Source organism: Coffea arabica, chromosome 8e (genome assembly GCF_036785885.1).
Source record: "Coffea arabica cultivar ET-39 chromosome 8e, Coffea Arabica ET-39 HiFi, whole genome shotgun sequence".
Taxonomy (NCBI): Eukaryota; Viridiplantae; Streptophyta; class Magnoliopsida; order Gentianales; family Rubiaceae; genus Coffea; species Coffea arabica.
In genome coordinates, this window is record NC_092324.1 from 52,906,237 (window position 1) to 52,925,015 (window position 18,779).

At 37.8% G+C, this 18,779-nt stretch overlaps 3 protein-coding genes across 7 annotated transcripts; 1 reads left to right on the forward strand and 2 right to left on the reverse strand.

The window, feature by feature from the left end:
- The first annotated feature begins 1,919 nt into the window (after window positions 1–1,919).
- Window positions 1,920–3,495, forward strand: LOC113704152 (uncharacterized). Of its 3 annotated transcripts, none has more exons than XM_027225855.2 (4): window positions 1,920–2,276; window positions 2,368–2,444; window positions 2,518–3,009; window positions 3,119–3,495. In XM_027225855.2, the coding sequence occupies exons 1-4, from the start codon at window positions 1,997–1,999 to the stop codon at window positions 3,380–3,382; spliced, it is 1,113 nt and encodes a 370-aa protein (XP_027081656.1). In that variant the 5' UTR covers window positions 1,920–1,996; the 3' UTR covers window positions 3,383–3,495. The 3 variants fall into 3 exon arrangements, with proteins under 3 accessions (XP_027081656.1, XP_027081657.1, XP_027081659.1); XM_027225856.2 differs by having other exon boundaries at window positions 3,122–3,495; XM_027225858.2 differs by having other exon boundaries at window positions 2,374–2,444.
- A 117-nt stretch (window positions 3,496–3,612) lies between these two features.
- On the reverse strand, window positions 3,613–10,539 carry LOC113704150 (protein NTM1-like 9). 2 transcript variants are annotated; one of them, XM_027225853.2, is made up of 8 exons: window positions 10,232–10,539; window positions 9,785–10,011; window positions 8,394–8,698; window positions 5,503–5,802; window positions 5,013–5,396; window positions 4,652–4,748; window positions 4,345–4,571; window positions 3,613–4,068 (listed from the first exon to the last, which is right to left on the reverse strand). In XM_027225853.2, the coding sequence occupies exons 2-8, from the start codon at window positions 9,948–9,950 to the stop codon at window positions 3,775–3,777; spliced, it is 1,773 nt and encodes a 590-aa protein (XP_027081654.1). In that variant the 5' UTR covers window positions 9,951–10,011; window positions 10,232–10,539; the 3' UTR covers window positions 3,613–3,774. The 2 variants fall into 2 exon arrangements, with proteins under 2 accessions (XP_027081654.1, XP_027081655.1); XM_027225854.2 differs by lacking the exons at window positions 9,785–10,011; window positions 10,232–10,539 and adding an exon at window positions 9,016–9,177.
- A 606-nt stretch (window positions 10,540–11,145) lies between these two features.
- On the reverse strand, window positions 11,146–16,424 carry LOC113704153 (uncharacterized). 2 transcript variants are annotated; one of them, XM_027225862.2, is made up of 7 exons: window positions 16,263–16,422; window positions 15,394–16,155; window positions 13,197–13,331; window positions 13,075–13,117; window positions 11,955–12,023; window positions 11,748–11,862; window positions 11,146–11,640 (listed from the first exon to the last, which is right to left on the reverse strand). In XM_027225862.2, the coding sequence occupies exons 2-7, from the start codon at window positions 15,720–15,722 to the stop codon at window positions 11,510–11,512; spliced, it is 822 nt and encodes a 273-aa protein (XP_027081663.1). In that variant the 5' UTR covers window positions 15,723–16,155; window positions 16,263–16,422; the 3' UTR covers window positions 11,146–11,509. The 2 variants fall into 2 exon arrangements, with proteins under 2 accessions (XP_027081663.1, XP_027081665.1); XM_027225864.2 differs by having other exon boundaries at window positions 13,081–13,117; window positions 15,394–16,424.
- Window positions 16,425–18,779: the final 2,355 nt, after the last annotated feature.

An 18,779-nucleotide genomic window follows, 5' to 3' on the forward strand; every position in this document is an offset into this window, starting at 1 on the left:
GCTCTTTTTTCTGAGTTTTTGTAGGGCTGTTAGGCATGAAAAATACTTAGCTGATCTTGTTCAGGATAAAATGACTTCGAATCGTAGCCCTCAGATGTTTTATCAGTCGCAGCAAAAAATTACTTCGCTTATTGATGTTGTTCCCACTCAAAAGGTTATATCTTTTTTTATAGCTCTCTTTTGTTCTGATTGTTTGGTGTATTATACAGATTATTTATTAACCATTCTCTTTCAAAAATTTGAATGTATTTTTTAAAAAAAATATCTCAGCTCTCGTGGGTAAAAGCAAAGTTATCCTTTCAACACATTTTCCAGAAGTACTATTACATGGCTTGTACCAAATGCCATCGCATGACATCGGCAAATTTTGCTACTACTTACACCTGCAACCACTGTGATGAAAAGCAGAAAGCTTCACCCAGGAAACTAATCTTACCTTTCAGCTATTTATTTTTTCAGAAATTCCTTAATCTCTATATGAATTACCATACTAACGATGCTTTTATTCTTATCTAATGTAGATGCCGCTTTGATGTCGATCTCACAGACGACACAGATACACTGACTGCGTCGATCTTTGGCGAGTTGGCTGAAAGTTTGCTCACATTCACTGCAATTGAAGCTATGGAGCATCAGAGGAAGGTCATACATATATGAAAAACTATCACGTACCTTTCGTTAGCTTGCATCGAGATGATAACAACCATACAATTTATCAGTTGAATGGTTCATGCACTGCTATAAGAAATCAAGATACTTTATTATTATTCTGTTTTCTTTTCCTATAGAATATAGAGTTGCCGCTGGAAAAGGTTCATGATAGTCTTCAGTCAAAGATGTTCATTGTCCAGTTAAAGCCAGTAAATAATAGAGATGGGTCATCTCACCAACGCTATACAATTGTCTACTGTTTCGAAAGTGATCGCAACGCATTGCCCCTCCAACAATCCGGAGAAGTGGGAGCCCTGCCTAATTCAACAGTGCAAGCTTTGACGCCAGGTCTATTCATTATTGTTACGGCTTGTCTCATACGAGATCTTTATTAAATACATTTACTGATGGTTTAGAGTTATTTGTCATTCAGATGAGCCTGGTTCTACATCAAAGGTCAGAGTTCGCCTTGATACAAAATTCTCTCAGGTTGAAGAACCACAAGTTGAAGAAACTCATGATAAGCCACGCGACGCAAAAAAAGCAAAACTTGTCTGATCATGCTATTTTACTCTTTCTTCTAAAACAATGCACCTAGCTGGTCATGTGCCTTTATGCATGCTTTTGTTCTGAGTAAACTATGTCTACTCTTTTGTTTTGGGACAGTGCATTCAGATGGCGAAATAGTAGCGTCTGTACTTTTGTTTATTGCAGAACATCGTCTTGCCAGAAATCTCTGAACCTTTATTTTCTTATTTATAGTCCCTTGGCTTTGTTTCCCTTAACTATTCTTTCTATTAAACCATATGCACTGTCTTCTGTATATAATGCCAAGTCCTCTCCGGCTCAGCAGAAGACTTCCATATAAAAAGAGGAAGGTGAGCCTTGAAACAGAGTCAGGCAGTGAATGCGATATTTACTAATAAGTCTGCAATCGTTCTTAATTGCTGCAAAGGAGGCCACATTTTAATCTTTGGGGATTTCTTACACATTTACACGCCTTCCAATTATTATTTTTTCTTGTCTCCCGTTGCAAATATGTAACAACTCAGCATGATACCATGATGGCTAACAGTTATTTCTCTACCTATATAATTTCAGCCCATTTATTATAGGCAGAGCAACTCTATTGCTTAATGTATATCTGTGTTTCGAAGAAGCCTGTATTTCACCTCTTTCATCTTTAATGTTCCCAGCGGCTCTCTTACCTTTGCATTTAATTGGGTTACCTAATATTTCACCGTCTTTTTATACGTGCTCTGGAACAACTCTTCATTCATACTCTTGCCGAAAAACATTTCTTTTTTCCTTTGCTCCAACCTATCATCTTTTTCCATCACTACAAATGAATCGACCAAAAAATCCTTTCAAAAAATGGGAATCAGTTCAGCTGAAGACGAAAATACGATTTTACCTCTTAACATTTGATCACAGAAAGATTCATGTAGCCACTGCTGCACAGAAAGGCTTGGGAAACATGGTATGCTATCCAAAAAATGCCTTCCTTGAAGCTTATCCTATGATTCTTCGTGCGCTAGGTGAACCATATTTGTATTCGGTTGAATCGATTCAACAGTGGTTACAAACTATCACCCACATCTCTTCATCAGCATTTGTAAAAACAGGTACGATTTCCCTTTGAAATGGTATTTTTGTTAGACCCTTTATCCGCTCCTACGTAATCTAATATACTTAATCTTTATATTTTGCTTCTAGAACCAGCTAAGAGCTGTAGAATTTCCAATGGACAGCAATGGTGTTATGTACTATTTTGCACAAACATTGAAAAACAGGTAGCTTGTTTAATTATTCACTGCTTTTCTTTTATGTTTCAGTTTATCCAATATGTTTTTTTGCTTTCTCCAGGAAATACCCGATGATATGTTTGAATCCAACCGTTTTCAACATGGACAGACTATAGTTGTTCAGCATGGCTTGGCTCGGTGGAACTTAGAAATCAGAAACCGTTGTTTTGAAGGAGAATGGATGACTTTTTGCTCAGATAACTATATTGCCGAGAATGATATGATATTTTTAAGAAATAGAGGGAGTTTTACATATGACATATTTACTTTTGGGTTTGATCAGAGGCTTGTTTACACCCGCTGGACATTACACCTTCCAATGATCCCTTCTAAATTATCCACTTCAGAAGGAAACTTATTCAGTCCCCTAATACGTCTTTTCCTTTCAGAAAAATATACATTCTCACATGCTCTTTTTTCTATTACAGGTTTTGCTAATAATCAATCAGATTTGAAATTAATCACATCATCAATCAATCGCTTTTTTGCACACAATTTAATGGCGTTAGATACCTTCTATCAAATTTTTTCCTCCGAGTTCAAGTACTCCATGGTATATATATGCATATTTACTCAAATGTTTCTCAGTATACACTTTCTATTTGTTCCATACTTGTTACAATTATAAGTTATTAATTTTTATAGCTTATTTGTTTTGACAGAAGATTCCCCGCTATGTAACTTCCAGATTACATGAATCCAGAACACCATCTATAGTCTTGACAAGTGGAATCAAGATTTACAACATTGGAGTGACACAAAATAGATTTCATCAAAACTGGAACACTTTCGTTATTGATCATGACCTTCGAGAGGGAGAAATCCTTTTCTTCATGCCGCAGTCACGCACTTCACTAGCTGTTTTGATCTTCGGAACAAATGGACTCGAAATCATGTATCCGTGGCATCATCGGTTCCACATTTAGTTTATTTATTGCTTTAACTGTAAAAGCTTCCTTTGCAATTTTTCCGCTGGAACGTGTGGCTCCAGAACGGTATATTTTAAATTTTCGCTTCCTGTTATAACGTTTAGCTTTTACTTTGGTTGTTGGTTCTTTTATTGTCTCTTATTACGTTCTTTATTACAACCAATACCCTCAACTTTTTACTTTCCAAGGGATATATCTACTTCATATTTTTTTCTGGGCATCCACCATAAGTTGTTGCCGCGCAGAGCGCGGCCCATGCCTCCTAGTAATTATATAAAGGTGCAGACCTTACAAATTACAACCCAATCTAAATGGCTCAACAACCAGCCTCCAGAAATTATTTCTAAAAAGGAAAAAACATAATGCCTACTGGATGTACATGAACAATTTCAGATGTGCAATGCAAAGAAATTAGGGCATTTCCATAGGAAAACAAACAATATAAACAGGACCATCACAAGATACATGCTCACGCCATAAACTGTCAAAGAACCGGTTCCGCTGCTATCACCCGGTGGCCTCAGAAGAAATTTCTTCCATTTCACTTTGTCTTTCTCATCAGCTTCTTTATTTGTCAACGCAAGTCCAGCTTTGAATTTTCGCGCACTTGTTCCACTCTCACTGCTACTGCTTCCCCCCTCTGGCTCATTAGATGTGCATGAAGATTCGGAATACTCGTCATCCTGCAAAGACAAATGGAAACAATAAATAGACAAATTCTCTCTTTCCATGCCTTCTCCAACCCAACACATTTTGCAAATAGCCAAAGTTCTTTTCCCTGAATGTAAAACGAAGACTAACTAATTAGCAAATGTCTTCCTAGTCAATGGTCACTCTGGAGTCAACCCTCGCAGCAGCATGGTTTTAAGGGTGCTAGAATTATTCCAAGAAATTCAGCTGATTATAAGGATCTGTTTCACTCATCACTAATACTTCCAGAATCAATAATTAAATCTCACCTCAGTTGTAACCGAGCGTTCGTCTTGTTCTTCATTGCTAAAGCTCTTGGCCCTGCTGTATTTCCCATCATGAATAGGGATTGGAGCAGAATCCACCTGTAGGCGGAATCTCCTTGCTGCTGTGCCTTGTTTGGCCAGGTTTTCACAACCTGGTCGATTGCTTGCCTGACGTCTATGAATCTTGATTCCAGTTCCTTCCTGATGATCGCCACCAAGACTGACAGGATCTGCATGGTTACGAGATTGATGAGATTGTTCAACATTACCAAAAGCATCCACAATACAACAGGCAGATAACTTGTCTTACCGGCATAATGATCATGAGATGCACCATCGTTACTCAGTCTGGAGTCTGCATCACGAATTGGTGCTTGAGACTGGAAGGATCTTGGACATGTTCGAGTCTACAGATATGCCAACAAACAAACTCAAGCATTGGATGATAAGAACCACACAGGTAGTTATCATCAAAACATAATCTGGGACAAGCAAAAGTTGCATTGAAGTTCATCAACCCCAATCAAATAATCAGCAGTGTCTAATCTCTCTTCTCGTTGTCCATAACCAAAATAAATGCTCAAGCTTACCCAAACCAATAGCATGGTCCAAAACAAAAATTGAAATTAGCAACTGAAGGATCCGCCAAAAAGAAGATGATTATGTTTTACCTGTTCTATGACCATATCTTCGCCTGCCTTCCCAAATGCACCCCAATCCCTGGGATTGCAGTTTCCAGCCGGCCCTTCATGTAGCTGGTCAGGTAACATGCTTCTGCTACCAACATATAGAAACTTCTCACTTGTTGACTCCTTACAAGGATATGCATCATAATTCTGAAGGACATCCAATAGTTCTGTCAGAGAAACATCCTGTTCCGAGGTGCCATCCTGAAAGTGCATCCCCTTCTGATTGCAGCCAAAGTCATCAGCAAAAGGTGAATCAGGACATCCTATCTCTGTGTGATTCTGAGACACTAATGGGGAGAAGACCTTGCAATCGAGACCATCTCTGGATTCATGACACATTGGATGTCCTCCAGTAGTTGGATATACCTGAAGTAAACAGCAGGAACAAAAAACCCCCGGACTTGAAGTTTCTTGGACATCCAGATGAAAACTTTCTCAAGAGATTTCAGCTAATAAAACAGGTTTCCCTTACCTCTGTAATGGCTGCTTCTATTAAGTGATCTTCAACATCTGACGTGCAGCTTTCAACATGCAGAAGACTATTAGAGGTCACATCATCTGATTTATCTGTCAGCCACCTCTCAATACCTGCTGGTTGCTTGCGAACCTGCATATCAAGGATTAATCGTTCTTGAAACAGATCTGATGATGCATCATCGGGTGATGACTTGACTGTGTTTGGGGAAGAACCACTTGGTTCAACTTCATCATATTTAGAACTGTCAGCCTTCTCATCAGGCTTATGAAATAACCGACAGAGGACATAGGCAGCCTGCATCATGTTAATGAAGGAAAAATGTATGAACAATACAGACTAACAAATAGCTAAGAGAGACACAATAACAGCAGCCCAAAGGGTTAAGAAACCAATACAAAATCAGTAAAGATCCAAAATTAACCCTCCAACAACAAAAGGGGATAAAAGAAGGGACACAGGTCAAAAAACAGAAGTCAATTCTGTTTCTTTGTCAATTCCGTAAAAAGAAAGGCATGTTTTTTTCTACACAAATATGAAAATTCATTTGCTGTACCTTTTTTTCTAGGCATTTTCTTAGTTTAGTTTTTCTACCCTCTATTCTTTCATGGGAGGACGCTTTCCATCAAAGATATCTAATTGAAAAGAAGATGAGTAAAATTCACTATTGTCTCTAATATTTGGTCCCTAAAGTTTTGCACAGAATGTCATTCATCCTGTTGCCAACATGGCAAGGGAATCGCTAGAAGGAGAATTGTACTATAGACATCAACTGCTAATGTTTAATGGATATAAACAGAAGACACCATCTACTTTCCAGTCAACATCATAATTCTTATTTCTCGATGTCAATTGCAGTGATGACGAGGAGGAGGGGAAGGAGGATGAAGGAGGGGAAGGGCAGAACTTAGTATAAGTTTCCTTTTCATAGTAATTACGCATATTTGATGAGTAGTCCTTCAGTGATCCAAAATGAGAAGTTAAGGAACAAAAGGTCTATTTGCTTAAACTTAAAAACCTAGTTAGTTAATACTCAAATCAAGTAGGACCACAAGTGCAATTTAACCTTAAAAGGTCAAAGAACGTCATACATAAAGCTTCACTGAATTAGAGTATTTATGCCACAGCTATCAATTGCCCTAAATTTTTCTCCACCATCAATTGTGCTATCCATAAAAGGAAAAGGACTTGGTGGTAATAGTGGTACTCATAGTGGCAGGGTGGGAATGATGATTAGTGGCATAAACATTTCAAAAGGCTATATTCTATCTTGAAAGGTATATCGGATTATGTTCGAATAACATAGAAGAACCAAGCACTTTTAAGGTAGTGAAAATGGCAAAGCTAATTGTCCTTGGGGTCAGATCATGACACTCAAATATGCAAAAGCAATAAACAGACAGACGTATAACTACTAATCCCTAGAGAAAGCTATTACTGCTACGATCCACATCATGGACACCAAGAATTGTTGCTTTCAGATGAATTGGCTGCTCTACTAAAATTTACTGAACAGGGGCACAGCTCTCAATGCGACTGCTTTAACCAAGCATGGGATGTAACTGATAAAGAAGTCCTCTATTACCCCAGCACTTCAAAAAAACAGTCTAGATCAGAATGTTCCAATCAGATCCTTCAGAATAAAGTGCAGCTGAGAAACTTCATACAGAAAACAGAAATGGTACAGCTGCCTAACATGCCTCTCATGGAGGACCACTCCAAGGTCACAACATAATGACTCTTGGAACATTAAGAGCCAACCCAAAGAAGAATATCCTTTAGCTGGAAATTTAGGTTGTTGCGGCTCAAAACTAGAAGCAAATGCTTATAAAAGCACACCTAAACCTCACAAGCACAGCTGGCTTATCTAGTAAAGAGAGTGAACATCCATATAAGTCCTCACTTTTGCCAATCAGCTACAGAATTCATCCGGGTTACTATTGTCATAAAGTTTGTTCAAATGATCAGTTAGTGAACTCAAAGTACGGCATGGACCTGTAGCTGGGTGTCAATGTACATTATTCTTCCAAGAAAGATACTCCCCCTTCATGTCCTTTGTAGTGTGCTCCCAATTCTGATTTTCTACCTAGGGTTTAGTTGTCTACCCTTAATTGCCAACAGTCTCTACACCATATAAAATTAAGCTTATATGGTGCTTCCTACACAAACCACACATCCATGCCTCAACTATCCTCTCATTCAAATTAATATCTCATCATGATTAAAATCTTTTGCTGAACAACACCCAGTGTACAACATGCTTAGATAAAATCTCAAAAGGAAGTCACTGAAGCACTGGGAAGGTAACTTAGCACAATAAAGAAGAATAATAAAAACAGCATGAAGAAGAACTTAAAACAAAATTTTAAAAATTAGAATAAATATAATGATAGACCCTATGCAAAGAAGAATGACCCAACAACCCTACGCAAAATTAGCATAAATAAAGATAGACCCGGTAATCCTATATCTCCTTAGGAAAATATCATTTGAAGTCCCATTATACCTTCTGGACATTCCATATTAAAAACTTAAAACAATATTCAAAGAAATAGAAAAAAGAAATTAATGTGAATGGTGCAAGTTAAAAAGGAAAAAGTATTAACTCCTATTGATTACTGATTGGTGCATCAAACCGAAGCACAATGGAGTATCTCTTTCATTAACAAGGTCCACAGGTTAAAATAGTTAGCATTAGCTAAGGTGATGAATGACGGTATAGTAGCTTTATTCAGCAAGTAGACTTTTATTCTCAAAAGAAATAAGTAACAATTACGACAACATAGTAACAACCAAACTTTCTGAGCTAATTAAGTAAAAAAAAAAAATTGTACAAATACACTGATACAGGAAGGAGCGTGTGCAAGAAAAAAGAGGAAACTTCAAACCTGGCCAGAGGCAGTTCCGTCAAGATCCGGTTCAGTGGCACGATATTCATGCATGATCCAATTGGTACGCTCACCCTTAGGAGCACGACCCCTGTGAAAAACAAGAGTCTTCTTCATGCCAATTAAGTGGGTGCTGGAGTTACTAGAGGGAGACGATCTGTGAGACTTAATGGTACGGTCCTTGCCAGTTGCTTTCCAGTAACCAGCATCAGTGGCCCTGTTGGAGCGATGCCCATTTGGATACTTCCTATCGCGTGGACAAAAGAAGAACCATTCTGGATCATCTGTCTTTATGACTGAAAGCTCTGTAACAAAGAAAAAACGTTTTGACTTGCAAGGACATGAATAGACAATGACACTACAGACATGATTCAAATGGATGAAATTTCTTGTAGTACATAAAAATTGCCAAAATTTTGCTAGTCGGTAGTGATCGCGGGAAGTAATCAAATGCAGACGTGTAAAATGATTTTAGAAATGGAAGAAAAGTTTGGTGAACAGAAACTGAGCACCCATACACAATCCTGTCTTTCAACATAGCAACATGGGAAAGGAACGAGTTGACTCGAACCAGGAAAGACACAAACTAGTATAACAAGGAAAAAAAGGAGAAGAAATGAACCTTCAGAGAAAAAGTTGTAAAAGCCAGACAGGGGACGACTAATTAATCAAGCATGGAAGAGGAAGAGAGAAGAGTCCCTCAGAATAATAGCACTAGTATGGTTTAGAAGAAACTAGCAACAAACAGCAGAGCATGGAAAGGTTAGTGAGAACCTAAAACAAGGGAAGAGCATACTGAGATAGAGCTCGTATTAATTATCATTCAACGAGTGGGGAATATGATGTTGCATCGAGAAAAAATGCATCTCGATGAGAAAGAGCCAGCGACGCGTGGAAAGACAAATTCCATGAGGAATAGGAACAAAAGAAGGAATAATAGAACAAATTCGGGAGCTATAAATTTGGAATTTATTTCCCCTACCCCCCGAGAGATGGATGGATAAAGATGGGGCTGCATATTTGTAGGATTAAGTAGTAGTTGTATGGGTTAATTTTCGAGGTGGGGAAGTTGAAAAACATAAAGCAAAGAAAGAAGATGCCCTGACAATAATGAAAAATGGGGAAATTGGGGTTAAAGAAAGGAGGTAAAGAGGGGGACGAAGGAGAAGTAGCAAGGAATCGAACTTTTGTACTTTAAAAAAAGAAAAGCACATCATCAAAGTCATAAATCTTCTAGGAAAGGGAGAGCAGCGAACCAACAAACAGAGAAAGATATGAGTGTATATATACATATAGATTGAAGGATAAGGTAAAGCTGCTAGGGTAGTAATAGAATCAAAGGAGGAGGAGGGAAAGAAAGTAGGAGTAGTTATTGAGTTAGGAGGACATACGAGGCAAATCCCAGGGCTCCCACTTGCAGACGTCAACTTCGGGGATGACCTGAACCTCGTCATGGCGGCCGTTGATTTTGAGCCTCAGGTAATGGTTGATGAGCTCCTCGTCGGTGGGTCTAAATCTAAACCCAAGCGGTAAAGATTCCGTCGACACAACACCCATAATTCAGAAAACACAACGAACGAACGCTCTCTGATTACCTGTATTAATGCCAATTCCCTCCCTTCCCCGCCCCAAAAGAAGAAGAAGAAGAAGAAGAAGAAGTAAGAAAAGGACCCAGTAAGCACAAGGAGTCTATAATACTTAATAATGTAGTACTTAATAGAAGAATTTAGAAATGGCAAAGAGAAGTGGGTGGGGGAATTGGGATTGCTGTTGAGCTATAGCTTTTTTGAGTCCTCCTTCATTCTTCATTCATTCCGGTCTAAAATCCTACTACTTACCACTCTTAATGTGAAAATTATCTATCAATTCAATCTACTCCTCTCCCCTACTTTACTCTTTTTTATGTGTTGTGTTTGGGTGTTTGTGGACTCGCTCAGCTGCTCCCTCACTGGTCCGTAGTCCGAAAACGCTCTTTAGGGAGTGGACTGCTGCTCCCACCAGACACTTGCAACAACTGAGGAGCAGTAAGCCACTATTACCGTCGCTAGCTTCTTAAACTTCATCTTCTATGGCGAGCATTATTTGGGCCAATTGCATTTTTGCCGACGGAAATTATCAAACCTTAACTTTTCTCTTTTTGGTTAACTTCACAATTTCACGCTTCATCCCCCGTTTTATTTTTGAATGCAAGTGCAAGGATTTTAACAGGAACCTTTCACTCACTTTCTGCACCGAATCGCTCGATTCATCCTTCTCTTCTTCATCTCATGACATACTCGTACCACTCAACTCATTCCTCCTTCCTTCATAGTTCATCCCATCCTTAGGATTCTTTGCCCAGCTTTGTCTTTCTTTTCTCGTTTTCTTCATTATTTCTTGTGACAATTACTTTTTTGGTTCATTTACTAGTAAAATTACCAATTCAAACTTATCCCCTAAAAAGAAAAATTTACCAATTCTAGTTCCATGTCATTTGTTCTAATTTTGGTACCATATCACACGTGTTAGAGGCAAAGGATAAAAGATTACACCCCATTATTGGCTGTCATGCCTATGCAGCAGTATTTGAAAAAATGCTACAACAAAATTTTTTAAAAACACCCTGAAAAATAACCAATCCAAATGGAGCCAATGGTATTAAGGCTACTACTCGATCGACACCCAAGGTGAGGGGTGACGGCTTCCTCCCATCTTCCATGCTATATCACAAATTTGACAAAATTTCGCCAGTACTATACTAATAATTCAATAATGACGCAGGTAATCGAATTCCATTTGCGACTTAAAGCCCATACACAGGAAAGGGAAATGCACATCCCAAGTTTAAAGCAAAACTTGAACATTACCCAAAATCCAGCTCAATTCACCCGTCCAAGGACAACATGTAGTGTACCATCAAATGAAGCAAAGGGTAAAAAAAAAAAAAATAAAGAGGAAGGAAGAAGAAGAAGAAGAGGAGCAACTTAGAACCTAATCCACATGCTCTCCATCTCTCTCCCAAAGGGTTCAACGGGCCATGTAGAGCAGGAAGAGAGATCCAACAGAGTGCCAATTCTTGAATATCTTCTGCTGACAGCAAACATTTGCCGCTGGCATCTATTTATGTACAAGTTAGTCTACAATGCAGGATGATACCCCATACTGGCATTTGCTTCCACCCTGTGCACTACTCTTCTTAAACTCCATTCGTTGCAGAACTCGAATGCAAGCCGAAGAGCAGTTCCTAGCCCCAAAACAACGATTACTCCTGCAAATTTTGCTTTCAAGCTTTTGTTCAGTTTACAAGGTGATGATTGTACAAGTCCTATTCGCAGAAATTCATAAAATCCATTATTATCTATAAAGGAACCATACCAATAATAATATTTACAGGGAGTGCTGAGACACCGAGGGTGATTGATATAAGCACATCCAACAGAAGACCGCCAATCAGAATTGAGAAAGCCACCCAAAGAGGACCAAAACAACCCTAAAATATAGCAATTCCAGGGCATCGAAAACATTAAACATGTGTATGTGATGACTTCCATTCTGTAGAAATTTTGTCTACTTTAGCCTCACCCTTTCACGTCCTTGTCCAATACTTCTTCCTCTATGAGCAGGGCCTACTCTCCATACCCAATAACTTGCCTGTCACAAACACAAGCTATTTAACTAATATAAAGCCTTTCAAGACAACTATTGAGTTGTTACAATAGTAGTTAACTGTTCGGAAATAGAATTTTAAATACATAAACCACAAAAGTTAGAATAATCTAACACAAATACGTGTCATTTTCCCTCAAATATTTAAACTCTTCAATTACTTTTGCCAGTGATGCTTTATTCAAGTTACAATAATCCACCTTCAGCTCTCCTGACTATGGAGAGACAGTCGAGGTGTTAAAAAAGTTCAGCAAACCATTTGCACCTCTGCAGGCTGAGTTAAATAACACTTTCAATTTGTCAGTTTCTTTAAGCTTTTCAAAAAAAACCAACAAGGTATGGAACTCTTGCTTTAAATATTTCAGCAACTATTGAAATCATTCCAGCTGCATAGATCTCAATTTTCACGAGTCTTTTAAGTTGGTTCAATGAACATCTATTCTATCAATTATTTTCCTCTCTTTTTGTTGCCTTCTTTAATCAAAATTGTTGAGCAAAATAGCCAAGATGGGAACTTTGGAAGTTGAAGTTTTTTTTTTTTTTTGGGGGGGAGGGGGGGTGTGTGTTGGGGGGGGGGGGGGTTGGGGAAAGATGGATCCTCTACATTTTTTGGAAGTAAAACACGATTTGAGCTACAAGAAATTGACTCTGGAAGGTATTTAAGTTGTTTTTTCCATCTCAAAGGTTTACAACCTAGACATCCTAAAGAGACTAGAAGTTAAAGCTCACAACAATGTTGAACAGCAATTTCTTCTCTCCTACATAATCTATGCCCACTCTGCATGGTCTGATTCAAATCACCATAACTTATAATTTATAAGACATTGAGTTCAAAGGCAGAAGGCATCAGTCTTATACGACAACTGCCTGGCCATAACCAAATCATTTTCAATCCCAGTTTCCTTGAATGCACTACTCAACACACTCATAGAGAAGAACCACATCACAGGACCAGAATGAAGCGTGTTATTAAGTATACAAACAGTCAAAAGGGAATCTGCTTTTTGCATTTTAATAAAATATAAAAGGCACCTACACTTGCCTGGGATTCTGGAACTGCAACATTTCCAGCTACTTGCCTACAGATTAAAATGCCAGAACACATTAGGCTAATATACATCAAAAGCTACGGAATGGAAGTTGTATGCAACAGCTTACTGGCAAATCTCGCATCTGTTTGATCCTCTACTGCTAAACCAGGTGTTTATGCAGGATTCATGTGCTTTTGCAAGTCCACCTCGACAGTGGCATCCTAAGTCTATCAAAGTGTCGTCCTTCTCCTGCTGACATACTCTGCATATAGCCAAAAAGTCAACAAGGTTCCAGAGTTTAAATACCTTTTTAATACTTGCTATAATTCTTCCATAAAGCTTACAAATTATATAGAAAAGAAATTCATCCCAGGTAATTCTAGAAATTATGCCATGCATAATTCTGATATAGACAGAAGTAAACACTTTTAAATAGTGGACAACTTCATAACTGGACCCTCAAAGCTCAACCACTAGGCTACCAGCCATGCTATTGATTCCCTTCCAAATCTTTTGAAGTAAAGCATTTTTGTAATGCAATTAGGCACAGTTCATTTAACGTGAGTTATTCCCACCAACCTACATTGCAGATTATCTGATGTCTACCCAACAGAGTTACCAGCAGTTCCCACACCATCCTTAACCCAAAGCTAAGTATAAGGTGGACGAGGAGGAACACAAAATGAAACAAACAAACATGAAAGGAGTCTCCATTAGGTTAAACATAATTTCACAACTGGCGAGTATCTTCAAGTCCTGTTATGTTGTCAGGTGAGGGAAGAATCAGAAAATTTTTGTGACAAAGGTACTAATCTAAAATGATCACCCAGATGCCTGGAATATCACACTGGATATGGGAAGAGAATAGTCATCTCGAGAAAGCAGATGGGACATTGAGTATGTCCAAAACAGAATGTTAATATAGGCGGTAATAAATTGCCCTGAAAGTAGTAGTTACGCATGCATATCAGGGTTTGAGAGCAAATAAGCATGTATATCAGGGCTTGAGATCAACTTCTGCTAGAGCATGTTCACTGACTAACCATAACTCCAACAGAAATATACCTTAATGGATCAAAATTATACCACACTTAAATGCTATCTGAAATAAGAACAAATATATTTCAATGCTACTTCGGAAAACTAGAAACTAACTAGGAGTGATTGTAAGTAGGAGGTCCAGGGTGGAAGACCTCCCACTTACCCCAAAAAAAAAAAAAAAAAAAAAACTGAGTCTTATCACGATGCCTGTATGACATGATGTTACAGTTATCTATGCATGCTTGCTTCAAGTATATCAAGTGTGATTAGCCACTTGGTGATTTAATGTTTGCAATTACCTTGGTGGAGTCACTTCCAGTGACTCTTTATTAATTTGAAACCAGATCGTTCAGAGATGTACTGTTATAATGAGATCTACTGTTCAGAGTACGCTACATCGTTCTTCCTAGCAATGGAAATATCGGCTGTCAGATTATCTGCACAAACTCCTTAAAAGTGCTTGCTGAAGTGTGATTAGCCATTTGGTGACTTATTGTTGCAATTACCTTCACTGGAGTCACTACCATTGACTCTTTATTGATTTGAAAATCAGATTACTCGGAACGTCTTTTTCTTTGGATGCATATACGATAACATATCACTACTCTTCAATTTTGAGGAGTTTGTGAGAATAATTGGGCAATCGATATTTCCACTGCTTCCATTGCTTGGAACACGGAGATAGTGTTCTCAGAACAAATCTGATTTCCAGATTAATAAAGAGTCAATGGAAGTCACTCCACTGAAAGCATTTGCAATATTAAGTCACCAAATGGCTAATCACACTTCAGCTAGCATTTTTGAGGAGTTTGTATCAATAATCTGGCAATTGATATTTCCATTGCTTGGACCAAGGACATGACAGTAGATCTCATAAAAACAACTTGTAAGCATATAATTAATGTGTCTCTTCTGCTTTTGCATGCGATATACCTATGCACTCTAGATACACATAATTATATGCACTACTCAATCCAGAATACAGGGCAACCAAATAGGTATACGCTGTACTTGTATAAAAGCAAATGCATAAGGTCAAACAATTCTGAATCGACTGCGATGAAGCAATAGAAACATTGTGCTGGAAGCATCAGTCTCGAGACTTTTGACAATAAGCTGATAGAATAATTGGCTTCTTTACATATATCAATTCAATATAAACTTCAATATCAATGAAATCAAAAGATTCAAGCATAAGTTATGAAACAGCAATAAAAGAATACATTGAGGTGCAGGCAATTGCACTTATAGGTGATTGAGTTGATTTTTTAGTCAACTTTTACCTGCATTGTTCATGAGAACTAGGATCCCTGGATAAGTCAGGCTTCTTAGGAGAGTCCTTACCCAGATAGGCGTTCTGGTTGAGCTCAGTCTCAGGGGCTGGATTTGCAATCCGATCACCGTGCTGATGCAACGACTCAGGATGATGAGAAACCAAAATGGTAAGCGGGGTTTCTTCTGGGACGGCTAAATGCTCCGATGAGGCATGGTTTCTTTTTTCATCCAAGCTCTGCTTTTCAACATGACATGAATTACCGGCAGCGTCAGCTCCTAGGGCCACACTAGTTTCTTGTGATCCTGCCTCTGGGTTTGGAACAACATTTTCTTTCATTTATCCCTCAACTGTAGCAGCTAATTTTCACTTCTCCGCGGGGGTATCGAATACAGTAATGAAGGATTATTAAACCATTCAAGTTGTTTCCTCTCTGTCACTAGGAATAGGATTATAATTTTACAATCGGCAGTGAGCAAATCCTTTGCAATCCCCTCTCCCCACTCCTCCACCCCGCCTCCCAAGAAACCCAAAAAAAAAAAAAGGCCCAAAAACAAATTGTCGACTCTATGAAGAAACAAAAGTTACCAAATACAAACCCAAGAAAACAAAAAAACAGGTAAAAGTTTACGAGTGGTAAAGTACTACTTAGACTTAGGAGGGAGGTGAAGAAACCCCAAAACACAAAATTAAATCTTGAACAACCAACGAAGAGAACAGTTACTACTTACTACTAATCTCTTCCTCCAAAATTTAACGTTCAGCAGCTCATCTGCAAACACATCGGAGTCAACAAAATCTTAAGTACGATTTCGAATTTGCGATTACGATAAATAAAACAAATATGAAAATGGCAAGGAGGAACAAGATAGATCCAACCGACTGGTTTGGTCCCTTTGGTTAAAGGAAGAAAAGAAAACGAACAACCAAAAAGGTTTGATGAGAGTTAGTTGAATCCAGCAAGAAACTAAAGAAAGACGAGACAGTGAGACGCGAGTCACGCGACCCTCGCCCGTCGACCTATTTCATTTACTTGCATCAATATTTGCAGCATCATATACACTTCAGGTCATGCAAAATTTAAATTTAAAATTTAATTTATATATATATATAATTAAATATTATAAATTTAACGATAACAATGCATACATATATTATGTATATAAAATGTACCCTATCCTATATTATTACTAGTAATAAGTAATAGTACCACTTTATTACCACTAAATTTAAACTATTTTTTTATTCACCCAAAAACATTTTTCTTTAACTAAGCAATGGCAATTGATATTGACATTCTTATTACTCTTTTTTCCTTCGCTTTAACAGCTTAATACTATACAAATTCTTGCCCGATAATTTTATCTCATTGCTGGTCTTTGCACTTAAGCCAAAATTTATGGATAATGTCTTACCAATGGCAAAAGGACAAGGGCTATGGATAGGAATAATTTTATTGGTTGGCATTTGGAAAAATAACCCTTAAAGAAGACCCTTAGTGTGTTTGAACAACTCATTTTCGGGGAGAAAATGTTTTTATTACATTATAAGCACTTTTTCCTTCTTTTTTTAACTATCTTTTTTCTTATCTCAAATGCATCACGCCATGTTACAATATTATTCTAAAATAATTGTCCAAAATAATTATTTCAATCCAAACATCTATTCTATACCGTGTGTGAGCCATATGTAAGGGTAGAGACGCAATTTATGTCAAATATATAGTCAATTCAAAAAAACTCTATCCCCTCATCCCACTGTGCCGCGCTCAACCTTGTCGAATTTAAGACTAATTCTTAAGTTATTTTTAATATTTTCTTCCTCAATTTTTGAAAAAAAAAAAATACGTTTTTCCTTTGATATTTAGAAAGTCTTATGCTCTTTCAGATGATCTACCTAAACAACAAATTTTTTTTATACGTTTCCCTGTAGTACAATTATTCTAAAGCTATTAAAACGCAAAGCTAAGTATTATTTGAATGAGAAATGACTTTATAACATTTACAACCACAAAAAAAACCTCGTATTGAAATAATAATTTCAACTATATTTCTCTTTGCACAATAATGACTTCATTTTGTGAGCGTATTAGTAGCGTGTGAGGCAAGTGCTTCAGTCATCCCAACAGGGCCAAATTTTAGGTTCAGCAGCAGCTATAGAATTAAGGGAATGGATCGTTTAGACGGGAAATAGGTAGCAGATTTGTTTCTTTCAATGGTTAGTGCGGCATACTATACTTGGTAGGTTCGGAACAACTTAAAGTGATCCGATTAAGCTGAATGAGGGGCAAGATTAATGCGAGACACTGGAAACTCCAAGTGACATGAATCAAAAGTTCTGAAATTTGGGTCAACTTAAAGCCAATAATATCTGATTGAAGGAAGAACCGCGAAGACCACATCATTGTTCCTACAAACAGGGCTACACAACCAATGGTCCATCCTTCTCTTCTTTTAGCTGGGGACGATAACGATGAGCTTAGCTTGCTAACCATAGGTGTCGACAGCCCATATTGTTTTGGATGCAAGAGGTGAGTCACAGTCACGATGGCACCGCTAACTAATTGCCCGAGAAGTATATTACTAATAGTGAATGGCTGTCTTTACAACAAAAGGATATGATTTTGCGCGGCTCATCTTCATCAGCATCATCGTCTCCTATGGCTAAATGGCTAAGAGCTATTATATGGCTATGGGTGGGTGGTTGTTATTCTGTCATCCCGATTTTTATTTGAAGGCACTGCTTGCTTGCCACAAGGATCGATGCTTTTTTCGAAGAAAAAAAAAAAAAAGGATCGATCCTTAGAAGCAGTTTTTGCGTTTTATTATGATGGCTTTACAGGTTAAGAACATAATAATGGCCATGCGAAAACAGTAGGACCAAGTATTAATAGGACATGCATCACAGGTCTAATATACATATACACGTGAATGAAGTTACTAGTTATTCCCCACTTTCTGCTTTTCTTTGAATTATTCTTTCTCCTCACAAATCAATTAGTAGTAATACCACTACCACCAAATTGAAATTAACTGGAAAGGTTTTTATGCTTCTGATATCAATTGGAGAGTTCGTTTTGCGTATATGCTTCTGACACAGCAATTGCATCTTTTGTAGCATAGAGTTCTTCTTGTCAGGGGGTTCCGTTTAGCCGAAATTATATTCCATTTATTTTTATTATCACGCAAGTCAAGCCGAATTTTTTATTTTATTTTATTTTTGTCTCTTAATGATCTACCTGAGTTTTGCAAATGGGCATCTTTTTTACTTTTGTCTTAATTACTGGTGAGAAGATTTGGTTCTTCTTTCTTTATCAGCACAATTGTTAGCATCTAATACTGATAGCCTACTGCTTGGGATTGGATTGGGAGCATCTTACTTAGTTTCACAAGCATG